Genomic DNA, 26,681 nt, shown 5'->3' with positions numbered 1-26,681 from the left:
AAAGGTTGACACGCCCACATTTGTACATCGTATTGACGCCTAAAAAGTACAATATTATCTTGAGTCAAAGTTTCAATCTTTGACCCTGTTACACTGTACTCGAAGAATCTCACACAAAATATGCCACAGTCTGTCAAACTAGATTGTTGAAGTGCGCTAACCCGATACACCCTCCATGGGACAACTGGCAGGCTAAGTCGTATTGTGTACATCCCGTGTGGTGAAGTATAGTAGGGAGGATCGTACACATAGGTTTTAGCTCCTTCTCGAGTGCTTCCAGTGGGGTGAACGACTGTAGTAAATCCCATACAGTTAGGTCTACCTCCACAAGATCGATGTCGATCATCACCCAATGGTTCCCGATTATGTTAATTGGGGCATACACCATATATGATTTGGTCTAAAGCTTGTTGTGGTCTAGCTGTCTACCGAGCATGTACCGAAATATGCCCTACTTCATGACAACATATGGACAGTTTGTTCGCCTGAGCAAATTCTATACACAAATATGCTCACATAAGATTTAATTGCGTTATATTAGTTTGACACTAAATGGTAAGAAGGATGTTAAGAAGTACATCGCCTCTCTCAAACTTTATGCGACATAGATGACTATACTTCTCCAACTTCTTCGCCGTGAACAACATCAATGCGTGAACTATCTCTTCTATTTAATATATTCACAATGAGCTCATTATAATGGGTACTTAATAAGTAAGCCACCAAAGGGTAAGAAGTACTTCCTTCATCCTTCAATTTGACCCTTAGCCACTCGTGGGGAGAAACTATCCTAATACTTGTATTTGATCCAAATGTTTTCCATTCAAAATTTTGAAGTGGTCAAACAAAATTTTTGTTTAAAAGAAAGAAATGATTTCAAAATTTTAATTTATTTTGAAACCAAATTAATTTTAAATCATCGAAATTATAATTTCTAATTTGGAAGTTCACAAAAAAAATAAAATAAAAAGGAAGTATAAGATTTTACTATTATATTCTTAATATTATATAGGATATTATATTATTTATAGTATAATATTTTAATATCAATAGTAATTTCAATCATAGAAAAAATAAATAATTTAATCAAATCAATCCAACAAAATTAAAACTTGCAAATGTCATTTTTATTTTAAAAAATAAACTAAAAAAACTTGCAAATAAACGTCTTGATTCAAATATAAAAAAAAAAAAACTTAAAATCAAACTATTTCCAACCTAAAACCAAATAAATCAATTATTGCCGCCTATTTTACCATATAATCATTCTTTGTGCATGACTTCTAGACATCTAGAAAATGTTATGTTATTCTCGGATTGTATAAAAGTAAGCTAGAACCTCAAATGTCATTTCAGGTGAAAGTCTCGTATTCAATAACTTCTTGAAAATATCTCCAGCACTACTATAAATGTGTTATACTCTCTAGCCACAACATTTGCCTCTCTTGCAACATCGTTCTAACCTGTGAATTAAATAATATTAGATTATGTTAAAATACTTCCACATATTTAAATATAAATCAAAGTGTAAATAAAATATAAGGATGGTCGTCATACCTTTATCAAGTACTATGACTACTTTGTCCATTGAATTTGTAAGCATCGATCTCTAATTTTTCTTCAATCGAAAGAACTATAGGTGACTTCTTATTTTTTTGCTCAGAAACTGATGAAGATGCTTGATGCATTGATTATTTTTTCGTTACTGACTACCCATAAAATCATTCTCATAAAAAATTTCTAGATGAATTTTCTCTCATGTCTTAATGTCATCTGTTTATGCAAGGATTTGCACAACGTCAAACTTCGGTCAAACTCGAATTCGATCCTCGCTCCGACCTGAAACTCAAAGGGAAGACCTGCACAAGAGGGCAAAATCTCCTACGCTAAAGTCAGTAAGTAGCTCGGACTCAATATTAAATTAGAGGAGAAATTTGATACTTGATGGTGAAATGAGGCCTTCTATTTATAGGTTTAGGCTCCAACAGGGGTTACGACAGGCGGTTACCTTGGTCGGAGTTGAGGTCGGTACTGTCGGGTTTGAGCAGATCAAACCCAGACAACTTTACTCACATTAATGGCTTATTGGTGGAAATAATGGCTAAGTCATCCACCTCGAAACTTCCGAGGTAGAGCTGCGCAAAACAATAAATGAGAGCATCCCCTTGCAACGAACCACTGTCCTCCATGTGGCATTCTGGTTTTCACCCCCAAACATTGGCCCCTCTCTGCCAAGTTCAAGCTCGATCTGGTAGAGAAGTTGTTTTCTTGGGAAACCAGTCTGCGTGGTGACTTCCGAGCTTGAGTTAATAAACGTTATCGTTGGAGAACCTCGAAAATGGAATCGTCATTCAGCGTGTACTCGAGTGCTTTTGTCGTTCGGACTTCCTCCGATTTGGATCATTCCTTTTGGGATACCTGTTTGGTCAAGATTGAATTTCGGGACATTATAAATACCCAAGACTTCAAATCCGTTTTTCACGCTTCCTGAAATCTTGGAGTCCGACCTCAGCAGTTCGGAACTTACTCTAGGTCAGTCTCGTACTTTTGCTTTTGCTTCATACTTTTACTTTTTGAGTCATGTCTTCATCTTTGAGCTCGTCAAGTTCTTCTAGTAGTAGTTCATTTGTTAGTGTAGTTCAGAGTCGGAGCCCTTCACTTAAGAAGGTTGACTCTGTAGAAGAATTTGCAAGTAGATTAGACTCCGAGTTGGAGGAAGAGATTGATAACATTAGGTTTCCTGAAGATGATGGGGATGAGAGTGACACATCCACCTCGGGCAAGGGTTTGGAGTTCCCATCTAAGATGTTAGAGAACTACCTCGACCCTCTCCGTAAGAGGTTTAGTATTCTGGACGACATTGTTCTTAAGATTCCTCAAGAAGGGGAGCGTGCTGACTACCCCCAGAAAGGTGCGGAACTCTATACTTGAAGATGTTCGAGTATGGCTTCCGCTTTCCTGTCATCCTCTTGTGCAAGAGTTCCTAGCTCAAACTGGGTTAGCTCCTGCTCAGGTGGCCCCCAATGGATAAGGTGTTGTATTTAGCTTAGCCGTATTATTTTGGCTAAGGTGTCGTGAGGTAGACGGGTTAGATCTCCTTAGGACCGACCAGCTTCTAGCATGCTTTAAGGTTAAGCGATTTTCTAAGAAGCCACGGCAGTACTATTTGTGCTCTAGGAAGGGCGTGAGAGGCATCCTCAAGGGTTCGACCTCCATAAAGAAGTGGATTGGGAAGTGGTTTTACGCCTTTGGAGCATGGTTGGCCAAGGACAAGTCTGACTAGCCTTTCCACAACGTCCCCTGTAGGTTTAGGAACTTAGGTAAGAATTAGAGTCTTTATTCGCTTGTTATTGTTCTTGTTCGTATTCTAACCCCCTGTTTCTTTCCTGTGCAGTCGCTATCAGACCTGTCCCTCAACTCTCTCAGTCAACTTTTGACATTTTGAAGTTCTACAAGGACAAGTTCAAGAGCGGTAGAAAACTCAGCAACTTTTTGACAGACAAGCTCTTTTAGCGTAAGGTCTGCTCGACTACAATTTGCTCCTCGTTCCTCCTGAGGCTCACAGACCTAACTCGAAACTCAGTAAGTCGTGCTTGAACCTTGGTTTAAACACTTTAAAATTTTTAATCGCTTGACTTGTTTGGACTTCAACTTGTGCAGCGATGGTTTGCGCATTTTCTCAAGGCATAAAGCACAAGCGCCTCACTCAGGGAGTGGCTTCTGCTTCCAAAGGGGCGCCCGACCTTGTAGTGGTCGACTTTCCTGCCGAGGTCGAGGTCTACAAAGATGCGACCACGCCGAAGAGAACAAGAAGGGCCGGTGCCATTCAAGATCAAGAGATCCATGATGTTTCTCCCATCAGAGAGGTTCGGAGACGGGCTTCCCCCAAGAAGTCAAAGAAAAAGAAGCTCAAGGCAAACTATTCCGAGGACGTGGTGGAGGAGGTTCGAGCTGACCCACATGACAGCCCCTTTAGAAGACTAGTCGATGACCCGATGGTGAAGATGAGTGGCACCTCGGACATCGTGATGAAGTTCAAGATCGAACCTTCAAGTGCTGGGGTGAAGGAGAGAGCCATGGAGATGTCGGGCTCTTGCTTTGACCGCTGCTAGAGGAGAGCTTCTAAGTTCGTCATCACTCCTAGGTCGGCCTTCCAACGATTGTTGGATTACACTGCCAAGGTAGGACCTACTCTGTTCATCTTGTTTTTATGCAATTCAATTTGAATTGACCCCTTGTTTGTTTGTTTTGCCCTTAGGCTCATGCGGCTGCCTGCCAAACGACCATCATGATGAAGGTCGAATTGGATGGGCGCAACCTCTTCACTATAAAGGAGCGAGAGGCCTCTTCGACGACCTTGTAGACTACCACTGTTTTAGAAGGGGAGCTCAAAGAGGCCCGAGCTGATGCACAAGCATGGAAGTCTACTTCCGAGGCTGACAAGGCTGAGCTCAAAAGTGTCAAAGTAGGGCTTAGAGAAGTAGAAATTTGCCCTCAAGAAGCGCAATGACGAGCTCGAACGCAGCGAGATGGACCTCCAGGCCGAGGCGGAGAAGTTGAAGGCCAAGTTGGAACTTAAGAAGTCCAAGCTCAACAATGGGGTGCTCATGGAGGAGACTTTTCGCCAGCACCCTGACTTTGATGAGTTTGCCAAGGACTTCAGTGATGCATGCTTCAAATTCCTGAGGAAGGGAGTTAAGGAAGTAGCCCCCGAGGTCGACCTCAAGCCCATCAAACTCAGCTACACGAAGAAGTGGGCGTCTGGTCCCAACAAGACTCCTGGCCCCCAAGCCTTGGTGGACCAGTACCTGAAGGACCTCGACTCCGATGTCGAGCTTGAAGAAGGAGAAGGTAAAGGCTTTTCGTCTCAGGAGGTCGACGGGGAAAGCCTTCCTACGACTGGCATAATTTCTTCCCAAGAGTCTGGCATCCTAGCCTCTTAAGGTGAGCTCGGGTCGCACCTCGGAAGCAGTTGATTGGCTCCATCTCTTCCTGCTATCTCAAATGACTATGTTTCCTTTGTATTTTCCTCACTTTTGATGCTTATGTACTGGGTCCAAGGTTTATGCGTCTCGACCCAAACTTTTGAGGATTTTGATGAAGTTTAACTTTTGACCTCCAATACTTTCGCTTCAATTTTCCTTTATTTTCAATGCCTCACACCTCGAACTTGTAAGTTCTAAAGATTTGAATTTTTCTTAAAGTTTAGCACATCACACCTCGAACTTGTAAGTTCTAAAGGTTTGGATTTTTCTTTAAGTTTAGCACATTGCACCTCGAACTTGTAAGTTCTAAAGGTTTGAATTTTTCTTTAAGCTTAACCACGCCTGGCCACCATTTAGTTTCACATCAAACTCGTAGTCTTTAGGAGAGGTGAAATTAAATAACATAGAGACCTTTATCGGGACTAGTCCTTAAAGATTAAATAACATGCAAATCCTTGAAAATTGCATTCCACGGATGCAAGAGTAACTTTCCTTCGAGATCAGCCAGCATATATGTCTCAGGTCGGACTATGTCTTTGACTTTGAACGACCCTTCCCAAATCAGCTCCAACGTGTCGATATGGTTCTGCACTTTTCGAAGTACTAGGTGTCCGACCTGGAAGCTCCGAGGCCGGTCTCTGGAATTATAATGTCTAACCATTCAATTTTGATATTCTGTTAAATGCAATTGAGCCGCTTCTCTTTTCTCGTCAAGTAGGTCGAGGTTGAGAAGCAGCTCTTCCTCGTTCCTTGCCTGCTCGTAGTAGTAAACTCTTTCGGTGGGTATACCTATCTCCACCGGCACTACGGCCTCGGAGCCGAAAGTCATAGAGAAGGGTGTTTCACCCGTGGACTCTCGTGGAGTAGTTCGATAGGACTAGAAGACTTCAGGTAGCTCATTAGCCCACCTGCCTTTCCTTGCGTCTAACCTTAACTTGAGACCGCACTTGATGATCTTATTAATTGGCTCCATTTGTCCGTTTGCTTTTGGGTGTGCCAGGGACGAGCAAAGATGACTGATTCTGAGCTTATTGCAAAAGTCCTTAAATTTTGTGTTGTCGAACTGTCTGCCGTTGTCTGTTACGATGACATTGGGTATACCAAAGCGGCAGACAATATCTATCCAAGTGGAAGACGTGACCTTGGCCTCCGTGATGGTGGAGAGCGCCTCGGCCTCGACCTATTTGGTGAAATAATCTACGGCAATGACTGCGTACCTAGTCTGTCCTCTGCCTCATGGAAAAGGCTCGATAAGATCAACCCCCATTATGCAAAGGGCTAAGGGGTTGAGATCGGAGTCAGCAACTCTGGGGCTGGTGGATGATATTCACGAAGCGCTGGCAATTATCACAAGTCTTCACAAATTTCTTCGCGTCCTGGTCTATCGTAGGCCAATAGTAACCCTGACAAATGACTTTGGTCGATAACGACCTGGCCCCTGAATGGTTGTTGCAAACTCCCTCATGAACTTCTCATAAGACGTAATTTATGTCTTCCTTGGTGATGTACTTGAGAAGAGGTAGAGAGAAACCGCATCGGTACATAGATCCGTCTCGGAGTATATATCGAGCTACTCTCTGTGACATCTTCTTTGTTTCTTTTTGATCTGTTGGCACGTTGCCTGCAAAAAACTCTCTGATCGGATACATCCAGGGCGAAGGTTGGGAATCGACTTCCATCATGTGAAGTTCCAAGATGGAAGGAGCATCCGGTATTTCTACCGAGACTGACCCCATAAGATCGATCTCGTAGACAAATGCCAACTTGGCTAGTACTACATCAGCATTCGAATTCTTGTATCTCGGAATCTAACTCATCTCGTAAGTCTGGAAATGGGCGAGGTGCGACCTGACCTTTCTCAAATATTTCTCCATCCGATGGTCTTTTGTTTGGTACTCTTCTTTAATTTGATTCACAATTAGCTGAGAATCGGCGAACATTTAGATATGGTTGGCTCCTAATCCATTTACCATGCGCAGTCCGGCCAAAAAAGCTCCATACTCGACCTTATTGTTTGAGGTACGAAAGTTGAAACGAAGGGCATACTCAAAGCGCATGCCATCTAGGGCGAGCAGAAGCACTTCTACACCACATCCTTTTTCGTTGGAGGACCCATCCACGTACATGGTCCATGGTAGATCGGACTCGGAAGCTTGGGTGGGTGGAGGCGTGAATTCTACTATGAAGTCAGCAACAACTTGTCCCTTCACATCTGTTCAAGGTTCGATTTGGATGTCATACTCACTATGTTCCACTGCCCTTTTCATTAAAGGGCCAGATGTCTCTAGCTTGTGAAAGACTTGTATTAATGGCAAGTTTGTGAGCACGGTCATGGTATGCGCCTCGAAGCACGGTCTAAGTTTTCATGCAGAGGTGACTAAGGCGAGAGCCAACCTCTCCATTTGAAGATACCTGGCCTCAACCTCGATCATGGACTTGCTTGTGTAGTAAACTAGACTCTGACGCACTCTATCTTGCTTGATCAGGGCTGAGCTGATCGTATTGCCGGAAACGGCCAAGTATAAATATAGTTTGTCTCCGGGCATCTTAAATTGGTTGTACCTAAATGATCAGTTCCACACACTATGGATGGAGGAAGATATGAAAATCTCACATCATATAAGTGTTCTCAATGGCATCATTTTTAAGTTGAAGGTGATCGAAGTGAGGATAGATGGTAAAGATATGACACTCATACTCATCTTGTCACTTCTACCTTCTTATGAAAACATGAACCTGATCTTGATGTACGTAAATGATACTTTGAATTTTGCTGAGACTACTAGTAAACTTTTGTTAGAGGAAGAAGGCTGAAAAGTTAAGGGCGCACTTCACAGAAAGATTGATACTAGTAGCTAGCAATTGGAAGAAGAAGAAAGACTTCGTGCAAATGGTGTTGGGTTTTATGCTCTAAACTTGTGGTTTGTAAATGTAAAACAAATATTCGATAAAGCTGTTATTGAAGTTCATTTAAGAATTGCATTAACTCAAATCTAATAAACTAACATTCGAAGTCATGTCATGTAACTAGAACAATATATAATTAGTATATATTTAATATACAATATATATTCGATATACAAGTGGATAATGTTCTGGTAATAACCTAAAAGGTCTATAGTATATTGGTAAGGTTGAGAACCTTATCTTGGTAACACTATGGAATACGACCCACTTTGTAAGAGTTATAAATAACTTAATCCAAATCGTTCATGTGGAAACATTGCGAGTGAGGGTATCATATGCAATGAGTTTGTATAAGACCGAACTGCGAAAAATAATTAATCTTTAGTTGTAACACCATTAACTAATAGATTATTATTTTATGGGAAGACCAGGTAACTCAATCTCAATCTTAAGTGAGTTATGGACTCCTGCCTATAAGGGATCATCCTTTGATTTGTATGGGTGAGAGTGACCTGGGTTGTCGATTTAATATTCCTACCATTTTGGGGACGAGACCGAGTGGGTAGTTGGGAACATAACTACACAAGATGAAATTCACTCCTTCCCGACTTAAGGGTAAGTAGATGAGTATTTTCTTAAGTGCTGAGTCTGGGACTTGAACAAGGGACCCCACCCTCTCACTGGCCTGAGAGGGACTTATGTTTAATGGTCGGACCATAAACAGGTTGTTCATTAGAAGATCAGTACGTAGTACGTAAGGTGAAATAAGTAACTCAGGGATAAAATGGTAATTTGACCCAACTGTAGTTGCATACACTCGTAAAGGATTGACTTATTATTAATGGTCAAAATCCATGGACACAAAATACTCCAAAGTGAGAAGAGTGCAACTGTGGGTCTTTAGTGGAGCGACCAACAGTTAACGAATATTGATTAATATGGTTAAGTTCAATCACTTAATCTCGTGAGCTTCTGATCTATAGGTCCATTAGGTTCCCCTACTAACTCATAAATAATAGTTAAGAACATTTAGTTTGGAAAAGAATTTGAATTGTTCAAATTTGTTTAGGGAATTAAAGTTAATTGTATAAGATGCAATTAATATAATGTATGTTGATACATCATGATATAAAGTTAATTTTGAATTGGATTCAAAATTAAACTATATGAGAGATATTTGATTCTAATATGGTTGATTAATTTAATTTAATTTAATTTAAATTAATTAAATTAATTAAATTAATGTGTTATATTAATTTGGTTGAATTAATTAAATTAAATTATATTAATATTGTTTTTGTAATTAATAAATTTGATTTAATTAATTGTTACTTTAATTAAATATTATTTAATTCAATTGTTAAATTAAGTAAAAGAAAACAAAAAGTAGAAAACATTTCCCACTTCCCTCCATTTATGCTGGGAAGTGGGGAGGTGGCAGGTGACAACTTACCCTTCACCATTCCTTCATTTAAAAGGGAGGTTATCTCCTTTTTTTTTTGTTGAATGAGTTTTTAAAACTATAACACAGAACCTCTTACTCAATCACTCAATCGGTCAATTTGTCTATAAATTTTAAGAAAGTTCCTACAAACTGGGTTCTTCCTAAGGATAGCAAGGAAGACTTCACGGTGAAGAACTGGTAGGTTCTTCTTCTTTGCATTGCTATTTTCTTTTCTTAGTAAAATTTCTTAAAACAAAATCGAAGCACAAGCGTTCACGTGCTTCTGCTGCGGGAGTCGGTCCCTTCAAATGGAAGGTTGCTGGGGATGCAAATAGTCTGGGCTATGAAGAAAGATTGTCATAATAGAATCGATTCGTTAAAGGGCTCTGGGTTGGACATTAATAATATTTCTCTTATTATAGGAGATGATAATCAGTTCCTCTAAAGAGAGATAGAATCCATCCTCATGGTATGTCTGATTTACTATGATAGAGGATCAATGTTATCAGTTCCACAGATTTATATATGAGCATTGCCTTGACAGTTATGCAAGCTGTATGTGGTGCAGATTATGGTGATGGCTGAAGAACTTAACTTCTAGGTGAGCCTAGTAGGTTGAAGTTGCACCATAAATTTCAACAGGAATTATTTATGTGTGACAAAGAAGGAAAACCTTGGAAGGCTACTTTTATGGTATTTAGTTTCCTCTATTGGCGGATGGATAAGGCCCCTCACTCTGACATGAGAACAAAGAAAGCCGCACGAGATGTAATAATTATGAAATTATTGAAAATCGTCAGGTTTTAATATTTGGTTTCATATATCGGTTTCAAGTTTGTGGCGACTCACATTGGTTCATATGTCGAATTGCTTAATTCAATTCATATTTGATATGTATGCTTTGATTGTTGGGTGGTGATAATTTTTTCTTTCGTTTCAATTGATTTCAGTTTGAGTTTTATTTGATTTTCTTCTATTTGTGGAGTCAACTATCTTTATGTCAATTCGCAGGGATTATACTCTTTAGTTGATTAATCTATCATTGGTTATTGTTGAAATTGGCACTAGTATTGAAATTTGAATCTGACATTGGTTATTGGAATTCGGTTTTCGTACATCGACAACTTTATCATATAGAAAAACTCACAATTGTATTGTCTAATGGATCCATCAATGGTGGAGCAGTTTTAAAAGTTCCTAATTTTACAACTTCATACTATGTCGGCCTCCTATTCTAAATGTCCGTCACCGTCTTCAGGTATATCCTTTATCTTATGAGAGATTCAAGTGCTTCTCATCATATGTTGTCCTCTTTTGTTTCCTTATTTTCGCATTCTTTTGAATAGAATAGTGACTATTGATAGCACTCATATGTGATTAGTAGGTGTTCGGCTTGATGCTTACACTCTTTATGTCTCTCTCTAATGTTTACTATATTCCTAATATTACTTTGAATCTTGTCTATATTAGTAAATTATGTCAAGTCTTGACACTTGGTTTCTTTATCTTCTTCCATTTGTTCAATAAATGACCTAAGATCTCATAAACGGATTAGGACAGGTCGTAGGCGAGGGGACTCTATGTTCTGGATCAACTCAAGTATCATATGTTGTAATTTCTAGCGTGAATTTATCTTCATTTCACTTGTGTCATTCATCTTTAGCATTTTATCATGTTTTGGGATCATGCTTCTGCGTCTTGTTTACGTTTTTTAGTGTCTACAGGAGCTTTAAGAAATTTAGAGAGTTATGATATTTCCAATTGTAGTAGTTGTAAACTAACAAAGTTCTCAACCTTACCATTTCATTAAAGTACTTCAATTTCGCTTGCTCTGTTGAACTTGCGCATTCTAATGTGTAGGGACCTTTTTCTGTACCCACTAAAGGGGTTCTAAATATTATGTTTCTTTTATTGATTACACTTGTTATACTTGAGTTTATCTCATGAAACGTAGGTCTGACTATCTTAATGTTACTCTTGTGAAAACCAATATTTCACTATCATAAAGTGTTTTCGTTGTGATTTGGGGGTGAATACACTTCTAACAACTTTTCTTATATACTTGCTTCAAATGAGACTTTACATTAGATCTCTTGTACTGAGAATCATCTTGTTCTAATTCTTTTGCTTCTTTTGTTACTTCTATTTGTTGTCTTTTTTAACCTTTGTCTTTAAAGAGGTTGTTTATGATCCACTTTGGAGGGATGCTATGGCTGAAGACCTTGCTGCTCTACATCAAAGTCACACATGAGATTTGGTACTGTTACCATCTGGAAAATGTATCATTGACTCTTGTTGGGTCTATAAGATTAAACTAAATTTGGTGGATCGATTGAACAATACAAGATTCGACTTGTTGCTAAAGGTCACTCTCAGTGTTGGGATCAAACCAACAATATCAATGGTCTTCGCGCCCATGGCGGGGGCTGCGCGGAGGGTGCGACCCTCTTTGGAGAGTGGCGCAGCCACCATGAAGCGGGTCATGCAAATGGGTGCAATCCTCGTTGGAGGGAGGCGCATCCATGATAGCCACGCCCATTGAGTGCTTTTGGGGAGACATGGTCGCACCTAAAGCGGGGGCCGCACAGAGGCGCAGCCCTTCAGAGCTGCCCCAACGGTGGGTTAATCTCTATCTTAATTAAATTTTAAAGGAAAATATCTACCTTAAGCAAAATCATATATATAAATTAAATCACATCACATAAATATTTTAAGTAAAGGGTTATATTGACTTTTATACATAATTAAGCACCTCCCCTGGTTGAAGGATGCATACATTAAAAAATAATAATAATAAAACATAACTAAATGAGAGAGCATAAGCGAGATATTATTGTTTGTTAACCCTACGCCCTATGTTTGAAGATAATCGAGGTAAATTAAATTAATGCTCCTCGATTTCTCCCATTTTCTCTCTATTCTCCCTTCCTCTCGTAATTCATTTTACCTTTTCTTTTGAATTGGTTTGTCATTTTCCCTCTCCCTTATTCCCTCCTCTCCCTGTAATTTTTTTTTACTGAAATTGTGACTCTTCTCCCTCCTTCCTCCTCTCGCTCCTTCTCTCCTCCCCTCCCCTCCCTCACTGTAATTTTTTTATTAATAAACTTCGTGACTTTCTTTTCCATCTTTTTATTCTCTCCGGGTTGTAAAGAAATGAGAGAGGTCATTTGAACCAATTCCAATAGAGAACCTTGCATCCTTTAGTTGTCAAAAGAAAGGAGCTGGAAACGCAGAGGTACATAAGATGTGTTGGGAAGAAACTATTGTCATTATGCGCAAAGACTTCCATGATGATTGGTGAAGAATTTTAGAGATTCAACACATACTGTACTCTTTTATTATCAATCATTTCCATGTGGATAATGCTCTTCCTCGAAAATAGCGAAACTTCTAACTTTAGAGCTAGAATCTTGGAATCCTTGATATCACGGTCGGATTGGTTAACTCCCTCATACGGTGGCTAGGTGAAGGTGAGAAACATCTCACTGCATCTATGGAGTGTTGCAACTTTTAAGGCTATTGGAAACACTTTGGGATGTTTTTTGGACTATTCAACTGGTAACTTCATGCCTCCTTGACTATTGGGAAATGTTGATAAAATCTAAGAAAATTATTGTGGCTTTAGTGGAAACCATACTTGAAAATGGTTTTCAGCCCTTCTAAGCTCAAGTGGTTTCTTTGGAAAATAGCAACTTTCTGATCAAAAAATCCATTGGAGCTCAGGGAGGTTTTTCGCCAGAGGTAGCTAGGGATTTTTACAAAGGTTCGAGAAAATGGCATAGATAACCTGAAAAGGTTTATAGTTTGCTTAAATGACTTCAATTACAAAAATAGACTAAACTGACCCAATTTATTATCTGGATTATAATATTGAAGGAGTAAATTACTATTTTAGTCTCAATCTGGAACGCAAATAAGAAGTCGCAATTTCCCTTTTTTTTTTTTTTAATATTTTCATTCGTATATTAGTCTAGGTTGAGGCTAAGAATCGTATATTCATTTCCCCCTTTTACATTATAATACCACGACCTCAATCTGGAACGTGCGTGATGGAATTAACACGACGATGGTTCGATGATTGTTAGTCTGACCATGGCCGTGAACCATAAACCACGATTGTTAGCTGACCATGGCCGTGGAAAATAGGACCACAGACTTGGTGTTCATGAAGACAAGCAATGCGCTAGGTTTGATCGTGGTTCTTGTTAACTGACCATGGCCGTGAAAAATAGGACCACGACCGTGGTGTTCATGAAGACAACCAATGAGCTGGGGTTGACTGTGGTTAAATTGGTTAATTTACCATGGGCTTGAAATTTACGACCACGGCCGTGAATGAAATGACAATTATACCCCTCAATTGAAATTGTAACCGTTGGTATCCTCTCATTTCATCTTCGTTTCTTTTCTTCTGTTTTCGTTTTCGTGTTCCCCATCCGATTTACTCTGCTTCTCAGTTTCACTCTATACTGGTTTTTGCAATTTCGTGCTCCGAATCGCTTCCTATATCTGAAACGTTGAGGTTAGCACATTTTTTTTGGTATTTGCGTCCCTTTTATGGCAAGAAAAGAGTTTTTTTTTGTACTCATATTTGCTATTTTTTTCGTCTTTCATTCCTTCAATGGCCGCCTATTTAGTATTTGTGGTACTTCTAGGGCTCGAAATCGGGTTTTGGTTTCTGATTTGATGTCTTTCTTTCTCTGCGCGGTTATGGTTGAAATTTTTATTTAGGGCCTTAGGGTTTATGTTTTCTGCTGTAGAAGTCATTCAAATTTTATCCTTCTGTTTTAGGGTTTTCGGCAATGAAAGAAGGAGGGTTTATGGGTTTCAAAATTTTGGTTGAACCACGGCCACGAAGGAAGTATTGATTCTAGGCAAATTAATGGGCTCGTTAAGGACCGTGGTTGAACCAAAATTTCAAAAACGAAGAGCCTCCTTCGAATGATAGTAGTTTATGTTCTCTGTCCAATTTCACGGTCGTACCACGGCCATGGTCGTGCCCGAGAATTTCGACAAATTCAATATCATCGTACCACGGTCATGGTAAGCCCGTGAATTTGGACAAAATATGTGTTTCCTTCCTCTTCTTTTATTATTTTCATTTGTTCCTATCTTTGTTTGGGTTTTGGCTTGTTGAATAATAAGTTTTGTATATATCATATTTGTTTTTCAGGTTTATAAGATGGAAATGGTACCTAAGATTCCTCCTTCTAACTATCGTTCAGCTAGTTTGACCTGCCTATCCCACGTAGGGAGCACGGTGAAGGCTATTAAGAGTAAACTAACCCCTATGCAACTTAGTATGTTTAGGAAGACAATTTTCGGCCATTTGCTAGATGTAGAGCTCGTACTTAATGGGCCACTTATACATAAACTATTGCTTAGGGAGTTGGAGGATAATAGAGCAGACGTAATTATTATGAACGTACTTGGTAATAGAGTTTCCTTTGGATTTAGTGAATTTTGTCTAATCACGAGCCTAAAATATAGTAGGCGGCCGATTCGTAAGGACACTTCTCCTAAGAGGCTTAGGAAGTTGTATTTCAATGATAAAGTCGATATTTTACTAAGTGAGTTCGAGACGAAGTACATGGAGATGCGGTTCGAGGATGACATTTATGCGGTCAAGGTATCAATGTTATTATTGGTGGAGCTTGTCTTGTTTGGGAGGGATAGGACTTTGAAACTGGATAATAACCTCTAAGGGGTTGTTGATGATCTAGAGGTGTGCTATAATTACGATTGGGCTGAGCTTGTCTTGAGGAAGACATATAGTTTGTACGGTTTCCCCTGGGTATTGTAGGTATTTGCATTGATTGTTTTAGTTTTACTTTATATTATATTCTGTTCACTTTATGTGATGTTGTTATACGTGGTGTGATATATATATATACATATATATGTGATATATATATATACATATATACATATACATATATATATATACATATATACATATACATATATATATATATACATATATACATATACATATATATATATATACATATATACATATACATATATACATATACATATATATATATATACATATATACATATACATATATATATATATACATATATACATATATATACATACATATACATATACATATATATATATACATATATACATATATATACATACATATACATATACATATATATATATATATGCCTTTTATTTAATAGTCGTACTGGTTACAAAATTTTCTTAGATGAACGGACGGTGTCTATGCATGCATGCAATCTCATAGCACCATTGCTTCGACGGTTGCGACCGACTATGATTGGGAAGAAAGAGCGAGGATTATGCTCAGCTACATCGATGGTACTCACTCGGACTACGAGAAGCGCTAGATGGATGTCGATGTCATTTATCTACCATATAACATCGGTGGAGTGCACTGGGTAATGATATGCATTGACGTCGAAGAGGGTGAGCTCATCGTGTGGGACTCCTTCATGTCCATGACACCACTATCCAAGTTGGAAGTAGAGCTGAAGCCGATGGTCACTATTATACCAGTACTTATTTGCAGAGCCGGTGTTCATCTAAACAAGCCGAATATACCACTCACGCCATGGCGCGCATCAGTACCCTAGCAGGACATGGGCGGTGATTGCAGTATATTTTGTGTCAAATTTTTTGAGTACGATTCGACTGCCTCTTCCTTTGATACCCAAACACAGACTAGGATGTCATTGTTTAGGCGGCAATTTGTCGTTCAGCTTTGGGCTAACAAAACAATCATTTGAATAGTACTTTTGTAATAGTTATGAAGTATGTTTTGTATAGTTCAACGTTGTTATTATTATTGTACGACCATTTTTTAATCGTATACAGTTGAATGCATTTCTGAACCATTGCTATTGATTTACTGGATTTGGAGGTTGTTAAGATAAACAGAGGTACAGGTTGATAGACATCGTCCTTGAACTTGTCTTTCAGGTTCATAGACAAGTGTTGCATGCATATTCCATGAGCCGCTTGTGGAAAGACCTGCCTAACAGATTTCGTAATGCACACATGTCGATCAGATACGAATAATAACTCATCGACCTCTCCAATACACGTCTTGACCATGTTCAGAAACCAAGTCCAGGATTGACCACTCTCTTGATCGACAATTCCAAAGGCAAGAGGATATATTTGATTGTTGCCATCAACAGAAGAAGCAATAAGGATAACACCTCTATATTTACCTTTGAAATGTGCACCATCTATCACCAGCACAGGGCGGATACAACTGGAGAACCCTCTAATACAGCAACCGAGGGCCATGAACGCGTACTTAAAATATTTATCTTCCTCCAGCTCCACTTCAAAAACAGTGCCTACATTAACAGCCTTCAATGCTTCACCATATTTGCGTAACAAAGTATATGAATGCTTTGGTGACCCCATAAGCAGATTCAAGGCAACATTCTTGGCCCCCCATGCCTTTTCATATCTAATGTTCATCCCATAGTTCTTTTGCATGTCGTTAATAATGTCTTTAAGTCTGTACTGACGGCTGACATCCTCCAGATTGGACTTCACTAACTGACCAACCACTGAACTTCGAGCTTGCCTGTGAGTCACCACCTCGGATACTCTTCGCACGCAAACCCATTTGTAACCTTGTTCGGTACATCCAACAGTGTACAATGTCTTCGTCGATTTTTTAACCTTAAATTCAAAATTCAGCTTTATAGCTAGCACAGATAACTTGAAGCGTAGTTCTTCCTTCGAACGGAAAATACTTTTAACAGCAATTTCACCTACGTAGTTGGACTCATTGCCAGTTATGATATTCTGCATTTGATGTGAAACAGCTTCTTCAATTGTTTGACAAGGTGCGTTCCCCATTAACTGTATAGGACTCATGAACATGTTGACCTTCATTCTCATAATGTTCGTCAAGCACATCCTCGGTATGATATTCATCCTCCTCCCTATTGTCATACTCATTCCCATCATCGTCCTCAACCCCATCCTTGGTATGATATTCGTCATAATCATACTCATCATCACTCTGAAATTCGTTCTCAACCTCGTTCTCGTACAGTTGACCATAATATGGAGATTCGTCGTCGTCTAGGTTACATGGGACAACGTTATCAGCGAATGGTGTAATCTATGGGACAAATGAGGGGAGACCAAAATCATCCAGAGGAGAGTCAATAGAAATAGAATGGCAAAAACATGTATCATTTTGCCCTGGTTAGTATGGGAATGAAGACGATGTATGGGTTTCAAAAAATTATTTCCTCTCCTGCTCCCACTACCATATGATGCTTTAGGTACGACGGTTACGTACAAGGGTACTTATGACGGATCGGGAATACCATTCAAATAGAATCTCAAACTGCTGTCATCAAATATTAGATAGTTCGGGACTTCGTACCAAAAATCAAATCTATATACACACTGTACAATAAGATCAAATTGGTCAGGATCGTTTCTAGTAAGCATGTGCAAGACACTTACTAGGTTGGCATATGTTATCGTTTCATCAACATTTAGCCCACCCATGACGCCACCTTCATACACCGTACCAGCCTTGTTCCACTTGCCACCATAGATCACAAATAGTCGACGTATCCTGCATGGAGAATAATAATAACACACAAGTAATAAGTAATCAAAGTCACAATGATCGTGTTAGTTTTAGTCATGACCATAATATAAAGCACAAACACGAGTGGGGGCACATAATCGAACATTAAAGGACCACGGCCGAGGGAACATACAACCATGGCCCTTAATCAAACATTAGAGGACCACAACCCTGGGAACATGTCACAACGACCATGAAACAGACGACAAGCACCACGGCTAAGGGAATTTGCAACCACGACCATGAATCAAACACTAAAGGACCACGACCAAGGAACATGCTACCACGACCATTAATCAGACGATTAAGAACCACGGCCGAGGTAACATGTTACCATGGCCATTAATCACACAACCACGGCCGTGGTTTCAAACACCCCGTTCAAGAATCGAACAAAATGGACCATGGCCGTGAGCCGATTAAGGTTATCTAGATGCAATCGACCTAAAACCACGTTGTTAATCATAAAACCATTGACCACAACCATTAAACAAATAAACACGGCCATGAATCATTGACTTACGTAACTTCTTTTGCCCACAAAAATACTGATAAAAATTCAGAAATTCCATTTACTCCAACTAAATACATCACATTCAGGACGAATCGAAAACAATATTATGAACCAATAAAAAACTAACCTTGCTCAAAGTGTCGGAGATGAAAAATTGACTTCCTTTAATGGATTCAAGATGTGAAAAATGTTGGAAAATGTATGAAAGTTCTTCAAAACCATGTGAAAGATGTGCTTCTGGACAATACGGACTGAAACATACTTTTATTCTCTACAATCGGTGAGAATGTGTGGGTATATAATAAATGATAGTACAAAAATTAGGTGGAGAATTATTAAGTTGGTGGTACTTTAATAAATTCATGGCCATGAATCAAGTGGAACTCGCCCATGGTTTTAATTACACCAATCTACGTGATTCCGTGCCAGATTTGTTGTAGTTCAATTAATTTGAGGGTATATTCGTAATTACAAACTCTCTAAAATGTCAGAAAAGTGAAAATTGGGTCAGTTGAGTCAATTTTTATAATTTAGGTCATTTAAGCAAACTAGAAAATATTTCAGGTCAGTTGAGTCAATTTTCCGTCAAGGACGAGGTTTTAATCTAGTAGACATTTGGAGAGTCTAAGAATGGCAAAATTATTCGATGGTCAAAATTAGATACGCACAAATTTCAGATAATCAACCCACTTTTGGCACCTTGAAAATTTTGAAAGAAGAGAGAACAAGTTCTTTTAGGATCAAGATAAGGACTCCATGAGCCCCACTTGTCAATTGAAACTTTTGCAGATAGATGCCTCTTCAAAAATTCCCCCTACGTTGACTTAGAGCACATAGTTCTGCCCTAAGGCTGCAGAAAGACACAAAGGTGAAAGGAAAATAGGTTTATTTTTCTAAGACCAATCACACTTAATTTTTTAAGGAAAAAGAAAATTGTGGTTCCACATATAAGAACAAAGAGGAGGGAAAGGGCATAGAAAGAGACATTGACGCAGCCTCTAAATGCCCTTTGATAAGCCTTAATAGTAAAAATAATGATAAGTGTGTAGAAAAAACTCCTTTAGAAGCTTTTTAAGGAGATATTCCAAACTTTTGTTATCATTGTTTTAGAGAAAAGATCCATGAAGATCCAGAATTCAACGACAAGCAGAAAGTAATTGTCGCCTCTCTTCCTCATGAAGAACCACCCTTAGATAGAACGGTTGTTGTTGCTAAAGGGTTCAGTGTTAAAACAATCTGTTCAAATTAATCGACTTTTGAAGATAAGGAAGAATCCCCTTTATTGCAGCAATATAATGGGCTAAATTGAGTGCAAATGAGTGAGTCCTAGAAATAAAAGCTCACAAAAATGAGGAATTAAGTGAGGAATAGAAAAAATTATTTATGAGATTCTTGTTCTACTAATTGTGAATAAATTATAGCTTATCTCTACTGTTGTTGAGCTGTTTTTTTGCAAAATTTGGAAATATTGGAAGCAAGCATAAGGAATTGATAGGAATTTCAAATGCTAGAGCATCCAATGTTGGAGCATTGCTTGCTGCAAACATATCTGGGCAATGTAGTAACTTTTCATTTCATGTGGAAATTCCCATGTTCGTATAAATATGGTGAGTTGCCCTAAAATCAATGAGCAATATAAAAGCTCTTTAGGTCTCAACCACCACAACGGATCCCAAAGGGGTACGTAGCCCAAGAAGTCGAATTAAGACAAAGGAGGGAACCTTCTATTTTTGGGAGCTGAAGCTGACGGGGGAGATATCTTGCTTGCTGGTTTTCGAGCACAGCTGGAGTCTCTTGCGTGGATTTTAGTATTCTTTGCCAAAATAGGTTGTCTCTCTCTTTTACCTATGATGTATTTCCTCACCCCATGAACTAAACCTCATTTCAGAGGGGATTTCTTGTTGTATTCTATAAACAATAGCATTGTAGTTCGAGTCTAAGTTGATAAATGAGTTGCTCTTCTTCTTTCATCTCTCTGAATTTTTTGGTCATCATTTTCAAATTGCTTGCTCTTTTATGACTTGGAAGAGTATATGAGCATATTAAACTCTATTTATATAGTTAGTCTACTATTTTTTAGTAGGTTGTGAATGCTTAGGAATGAGATTCACCTAACTAAGCTTAATAAATTATTTAAATGTTCGATTAAAGAAACAAAAGTTGTGGAAAATCGTGTTTGGGTATCTCGAAAAAGAACCAAGTCTGTTTTGGCTTCAATTGAATTCGTTGCTAGATTGTCTACTATGAACAAAGAACTGTAGTGGGCGATCTCCCCTGTCCCATTTACCGTTAGTGTATCCCTTCTTGCGTTTGCATTCCTTGTCCCAGCATTTCTTATCATATTTTAATCGTCTTTGCTATTACTTGTATTTTGTTATTGATTTGTGTTATTCTGTAGTTAATATCATTATTATTATTAGTTTGGTCCGACTGGTATTCTTAAGCATATTTCGTAGTAATTGCTCAGTCCCTGGAGAGTTTGACCTTGTTTGTGCTACAATCGATAATATAGTGTACACTTGCACTTGGTTTATCGTGATTGTGTGAGCCTGCAATAATGGTAAAGTCCCTCAAGAAGTGGAATATGTGTATTAGGCCTATATAAAATAAAGGTAGCACTGCGACAAGAAAAAATCTAAAGAAATCACCAACGACCGTCTCTCGAAAAAGAAGTTGATGAAGAAGAGTCTGATTTAGAAGAGGGCCTGATGGTGACTCCATGAAATTTGTCTCTTGAAACGCTAGAGGTTTCTGAGCCCCTTCCTAAAAAGCTCTAGTTAAAACTGTGATTTCTAAAATTAGTATGGATTTGGTTATTCTTCCGAAGACAAAACTAGGAGGTTACTGTAAAAATCAACATACCTAGAATTGAAACTGATTACTAAGAACAGAGAAGAAATATAACAATTAGAAGCAACACCAAGGTTAAAGTGGTTCTACCAATTTGGTGTACATCCACTATCCAAATAGATCTTCATGCCTTTATTCAAATGGCATAAGAACACTACATCAAGAACACCCACCATGCAAGAATCACACCCTCACAAACTCGAGAATGCTCCCTCTCCCTCTCTCATTCAACCTTTCACCTCACTCACTTTGTTTTCTCTCAACCCAGATAATTCTAGAAGGTTACAATATTGATACCCATGTAAATACACGATTAATGGAGAGAAAAATGAGCTGGACCGAAAATAAATGAACTGGAGAATAATCACTGAGCTAGAACTCTTGCATTATGAATGACCCATGTACTTGATGACGTGTCAAATATCCACAAATCACCCTCATGACACTTCAGCAACTACAAAACCAGAAAAGGCTCAGAAAATCTGTACATGGATTTAATACACAAATAACACCTCAGCGAACACCTATCTTTAATAGGCTGCACAAATACAACATCCTTGCATTAGGCAATGATTTGGTAAACATATCAGCAAGGTTGTCCACATATTGAATTTTCTTCAACATAACCTGTTTAGCAGATAAAACTTCTCTAACATAATGATACTTTGTATCAATATGTTTAGTTCGATCATGAAATGTCTAATTTTTAGTTAAAGCAAGTGCACTTTGACTATCACAATATACACTTGGAAGTACTTCAAAACCAAGCAAATCACTAACTAAACCAGATAACCAAACAGCCTCCTTAACTGCATCAGTTATAGCTATATATTCTGATTTCGTTGTTGACAATGCAACAACAGATTGAAGTGTAGACCTCCAGCTAATGGCATTACCAAAAAGAGTAAAAACATACCCGAATGTAGATCTTCTCTTATCAAGATCTGCTGCAAAATCTGCATCAACAAATCCCTTTCGAATTTCAGAACATTCATCAGATTTAGAATAAACCAAACCATGTCTCTGACTTGACTTTAGAAACCTCAGCACCCATTTACAGCTTCCCGGTGAGTTTTTCCTAGATTACTCATAAATCAACTCACAATACCTGCTGCAAGAAAGCAATGTCAGGCCGAGTGCAAATCATCTCATACATCAAACTTCCCACAACATTTGAGTATAGAACCAAAGACATCTGCTTTAACCTTATTTTCAATCTTTGGTGACTGATTCTTCGACAAACGAAAATGTTGAGCAAGTGGTATTTTAACACCTTTGGCTTTTTCCATATTAAAACGATGAACAACCTTCCCTAAATAATCACCTTGACTTAAAAACAATGTCTTCTTAACTCGATTCCTCAGTATTTCCATTTCAAGAATTTTTTCTGCATACCCAAGGTCCTTCATCTCGAATTCATGGCTCAGTAACTTCTTTAGAATCTCAATTTGTGAAGATTGTTGGGAAGCTATTAACATATCGTCTACATATAGCAAAGGATAAACTGAAACTCCTTTAGATACTTCCTTAATTTTAAGCCAATTGTCAAACATGCTCTTCGAAAATTGCTCTTTGTCATGAAACTATCAAAACCCATATACCATTGGCGAGGTGATTGTTTCAAGCCATATAGAGAACGTTTCAGAAGATATACTTGATTTTTCTTACCTTTTTGAACAAATCCAAGGGTTGATGCATATATATCTTTTCTTCTAAGTCTCCATGAGAAAAGCTGTGGTAACATCTATTTGCTCAAGCTCAAGGTTAAATTGAACTACCAATGACAAAAGTATTCAAATTGGAGTATAACGTACCATTGGGGAAAAAATCTCATTGCAGTCAACTCCTTGTTGTTGAGTCAATCCCTTGGTCACCAACCTAGCTTTATATCTAGGTTTCTCCCCTTTTATTCCTGGTTTAACTCGAAAAATCCAACGACAATCTACCAATTTTTGTTCTCCTGGTTTATCTACAAGTATCCAAGTTCCATTTTTATTCAAAGAGGACATCTCATATTCATAGCTTCTAACCATAAATGTTTATCAACACTGTTAACTGCTTCCTCATAAGAGTTAGGCTCTGTTTCATTTAATCTCTCACCCAACTCTTCTTCACAATTTAAAGAATACATGACCACATCTGCTTTATAGCGTGTAGGAGGTCTAATTGTCCACCTTTCCCTGTCCCTTGTAAGTTGATAATTTGCCAAAGAACATTGTACCTCTTGATGAGTCATAGTAACACTCACATCAGGCTCTCTATTATCACTTGGTGAGGGTGAGAATGAAGAAGTAGGCTGAGAACTCCTCATATTCTGTTCACCAGAATTTGGATCAATATTATCACCAGAACCATTTAATTCACTATCATCAGTTGTTGTACCTGAGGAAGAAGCAATGTTCTCATCAAAACCAGAACCATTTACTCCATTATCTGTTGCTGTACCACCAGAAACAGAGTCAATAGACTGCTGTTCGGTCAGGATTTCAAAAGAGGAACCATCAGTGTCTTCCCCTCCACTTTTAAAGTTCTGACCTTATACATGTTTCCACGACATTTCTTCTTCATTAAAGGTAACATTGCAGCTAATAATGCAGCGTTCTTCACCGGGTTCCAAAAACCACAGTTTGTATCCTTTCACACCTTTAAGATAACCCACGAGCATACATCTCCTAGCGCGTGGAGCTAATTTATCTTGCTTAACATGAGCATAAGTTGAACAACCGAATACCCTACGATATTTTAAATTGGGTGGCTTACCAATCCAAATCTCTTGAGGAGTTTTCATTTGTAGTGCTGTTGATGGACTTCGATTAATCACATAAACGGCTGTATTAACAGCTTCTCCCTAAAAAGCCTTTGGCAAGCTAGCATTTGACAACAAGCATCTTACATGCTCTAAAATTGTTCGATTAAAACGCTCAGTTAAACCATTCTGCTGAGGGGTGTAAGCTACTGTCAAATATCATTTAATACAAGCCTCGACACACATACGATTGAAATTGTCATTTAGAAATTCTAAACCATTATCAGTCCTTATTACTTTTATTCTCTTTCCAGTTGGTTCTCAAGTAGTGTTTTTCATGGTTGAAACACTCCACAGGCATCACTCTTTTGCTTGAACATATGAACCCAAACTTTACAATAATAATCATCAATCATAGTCAAGAAATAGTTAGCTCCACCATGAGTTGCAACACGTGCTGGACCCTACAAATCAAAGTGAATATAGTCCACTATACCTTGAGTACAGTGTTCTGCTTTATTAAATCTCACTCTTGCTGCTTTACCAAGGACATAGTGATCACAAAATGGCAAGCTGTGTCCCAACTTCTCCTTACCAAATAACCTCTGTTTTTGTAGCTCCAATAAACCTTTCTCACCGACATGAGCCAAGCGTTTATGCCACAAAATAGTTTGTTTCAATTTTGGATAAGTTACTGCATTTACATAATCCATAGTAGTGTACCCTTGTAGGACATAAAGTCCATTTTTCAAGATTCCTTTCAATTTAATCAAGGAACCTTTATATATCTTCATAATACCAGCTTCAGATTTATAGCTGTAACCAACTTTGTCTCATATTAATGCACCCTTGTAGGACATAAAGTCCATTTTTCAAGATTCCTTTCAATTTAATCAAGGAACCTTTATATATCTTGATAATACCAACTTCAAATTTATAGATGTAACCAGCTTTGTCCAATAGGGATATTAAATTTCTCTTGAGTTCAGGAATAAATCTTACTGAAGTGAGTAATTTTTCAGTGTCATCATCCAGCCTTAACCTCACTGAACCAACACCCATGATGGTGCATTTGTGGCCATTACCCATCAACACCGTACCATCACATTCACTAAAATCTTGAAAATATTCTCTATGAGGGCTCATGTGGAAAGAGCATCCAGAGTCCACGATCCACTCTTCACTACATCGATGATCAGATACAGCTAGAACTTCAGCCGAATTATAACCATCATGAATATTTGCAGAACTACTCTCTTCTTTCTTCTCAGAACCATTCTGCTTATTCTTGGCCTTGTGCAAATATCAATTTCGCTTAATATGTCCCTCTTTTGGCAATGAAAGCACCTTTTAACTTTCCCTATTCCTCTTGACTTCGATATGGATTCACCATGCTGTTTGCTATGGTAAGTGTTCTTGTTTTCTGATCTGCCTCTAGTTAATAACACTTCTGCTTCTCTTTTTTCTGATTTAATTTCCAGGTCTTTCGATCTTAAAGAATCTAAGACCAAATCTAGGATTAGAGAATATCTTCCCTATTTAATTCCTGATTTAATTTCTTTGTAACTTTCAGGTAGCGAGTTTAAAAGAATAACCGCCTGCTTTTCATCCGGCATCTTTTCTCTGGTATTTGCCAATTCTATACATATCCTATTAAACTCATCTAGATTTTCATTTAAGCTCTTTGAGCTATCCATCCGATAGCCAAAAAAACTTCTCCTTAAGATGTATTTTGTTTGGCAAAGATTTGCTAATAAACAACTTCTCAAGTTTTTCCCAAAGACTGCCAACCTTCTCTTCCCCATCTACCTACCGAAGTACACTATCTCCTAAGTGTAGGATTATCAAGCTGAATGCAATTTCATCAATCTCGGCTCTTTTTTGCAGTAAGAGTTTCTGGAAGAGTTTCGGGCTTATCCAAAGCCTTAGCTACCTTTGATGAACCAACATAGCACGCATTTTCTTTCTCAATAAATCAGTCTTACCAGTAAATCGTTCTATCTCAAACTTCGTAGTCGTCATAAAAAATATCAAGACACGAACAACACAGAGAAATAGAATAATCTGATTAGTTGTCCTCTGATTTCAGAACAATTACTCTCAGGAAAAGTTCTCTTCAACAAATTTACAGAGATGAAAAATTCGAAAGAAAAATATGCCATCGTTAACTTGAGAAATCTAAAGAAAATTCGCAATCAGCCAAATTGAAAAATCACTCATCAGAAATTCACAGAAGAAGAAAATCAAACCCGCAAGTTCTGATACCGATTGTAAAAATGAACATACCTGGAATTGAAACTGATTACTAAGAACAGAGAAGAAATATAATAATCAGAAGCATCACCAAGGTTAAAGTGGCTCCACCAATTTGGTGTACATCCACTATCCAAAAAGATCTTCAGGCCTTTATTCAAATTGTGTAAGAACACTACATCAAGAATACCCACCATACAAGAATCACACACCCTCACAAATTCGAGAATGCTCCCTCTCTCATTCAACCTTTCACCTCACTCATTCTGTTTTCTCTCAATCCAGATAATTCTAGAAGGTTACAATATTGATACCCATGTAAATACACAAGTAATGGAGAGAAAAATGAGCTGGAGAAGTGAGCTGGAACTCTTAC

The 26,681-nt window shown here is 38.3% G+C and overlaps 1 protein-coding gene across 4 annotated transcripts; it reads right to left on the bottom strand.

Moving 5' to 3' along the window:
• On the bottom strand, positions 1 to 26,630 carry LOC111021668 (uncharacterized). Of its 4 annotated transcripts, XR_015790235.1 has the most exons (4): positions 26,339 to 26,630; positions 17,813 to 17,927; positions 1,340 to 1,463; positions 1 to 496 (listed from the first exon to the last, which is right to left on the bottom strand). XR_015790235.1 is itself a non-coding variant. In XM_088122629.1 (3 exons), exons 1-3 carry the CDS (start codon positions 26,500 to 26,502, stop codon positions 1,404 to 1,406), a joined length of 339 nt encoding a protein of 112 aa, XP_087978755.1. In that variant the 5' UTR covers positions 26,503 to 26,630; the 3' UTR covers positions 1,187 to 1,403. The 4 variants fall into 4 exon arrangements, 3 of the variants coding, with proteins under 3 accessions (XP_087978755.1, XP_022154402.2, XP_087978754.1); XM_088122629.1 differs by lacking the exon at positions 1 to 496 and having other exon boundaries at positions 1,187 to 1,463; XM_022298710.2 differs by lacking the exons at positions 1 to 496; positions 1,340 to 1,463 and having other exon boundaries at positions 15,543 to 17,927.
• Between the last annotated feature and the right edge of the window lie 51 nt (positions 26,631 to 26,681).

Source organism: Momordica charantia (assembly GCF_013281855.1).
Source record: "Momordica charantia cultivar OHB3-1 chromosome 4 unlocalized genomic scaffold, Mcharantia_2.0 BLBB01000004.1, whole genome shotgun sequence".
Classification (NCBI taxonomy): domain Eukaryota; kingdom Viridiplantae; phylum Streptophyta; class Magnoliopsida; order Cucurbitales; family Cucurbitaceae; genus Momordica; species Momordica charantia.
This window is presented reverse-complemented; position numbering and strand designations above follow the sequence as displayed.

Bases quoted from the DNA above. Each gene is read 5' to 3' on its own strand.
- LOC111021668 (XM_022298710.2), bottom strand. From the start codon at position 17,398: ATGGTCAACTGTACGAGAACGAGGTTGAGAACGAATTTCAGAGTGATG.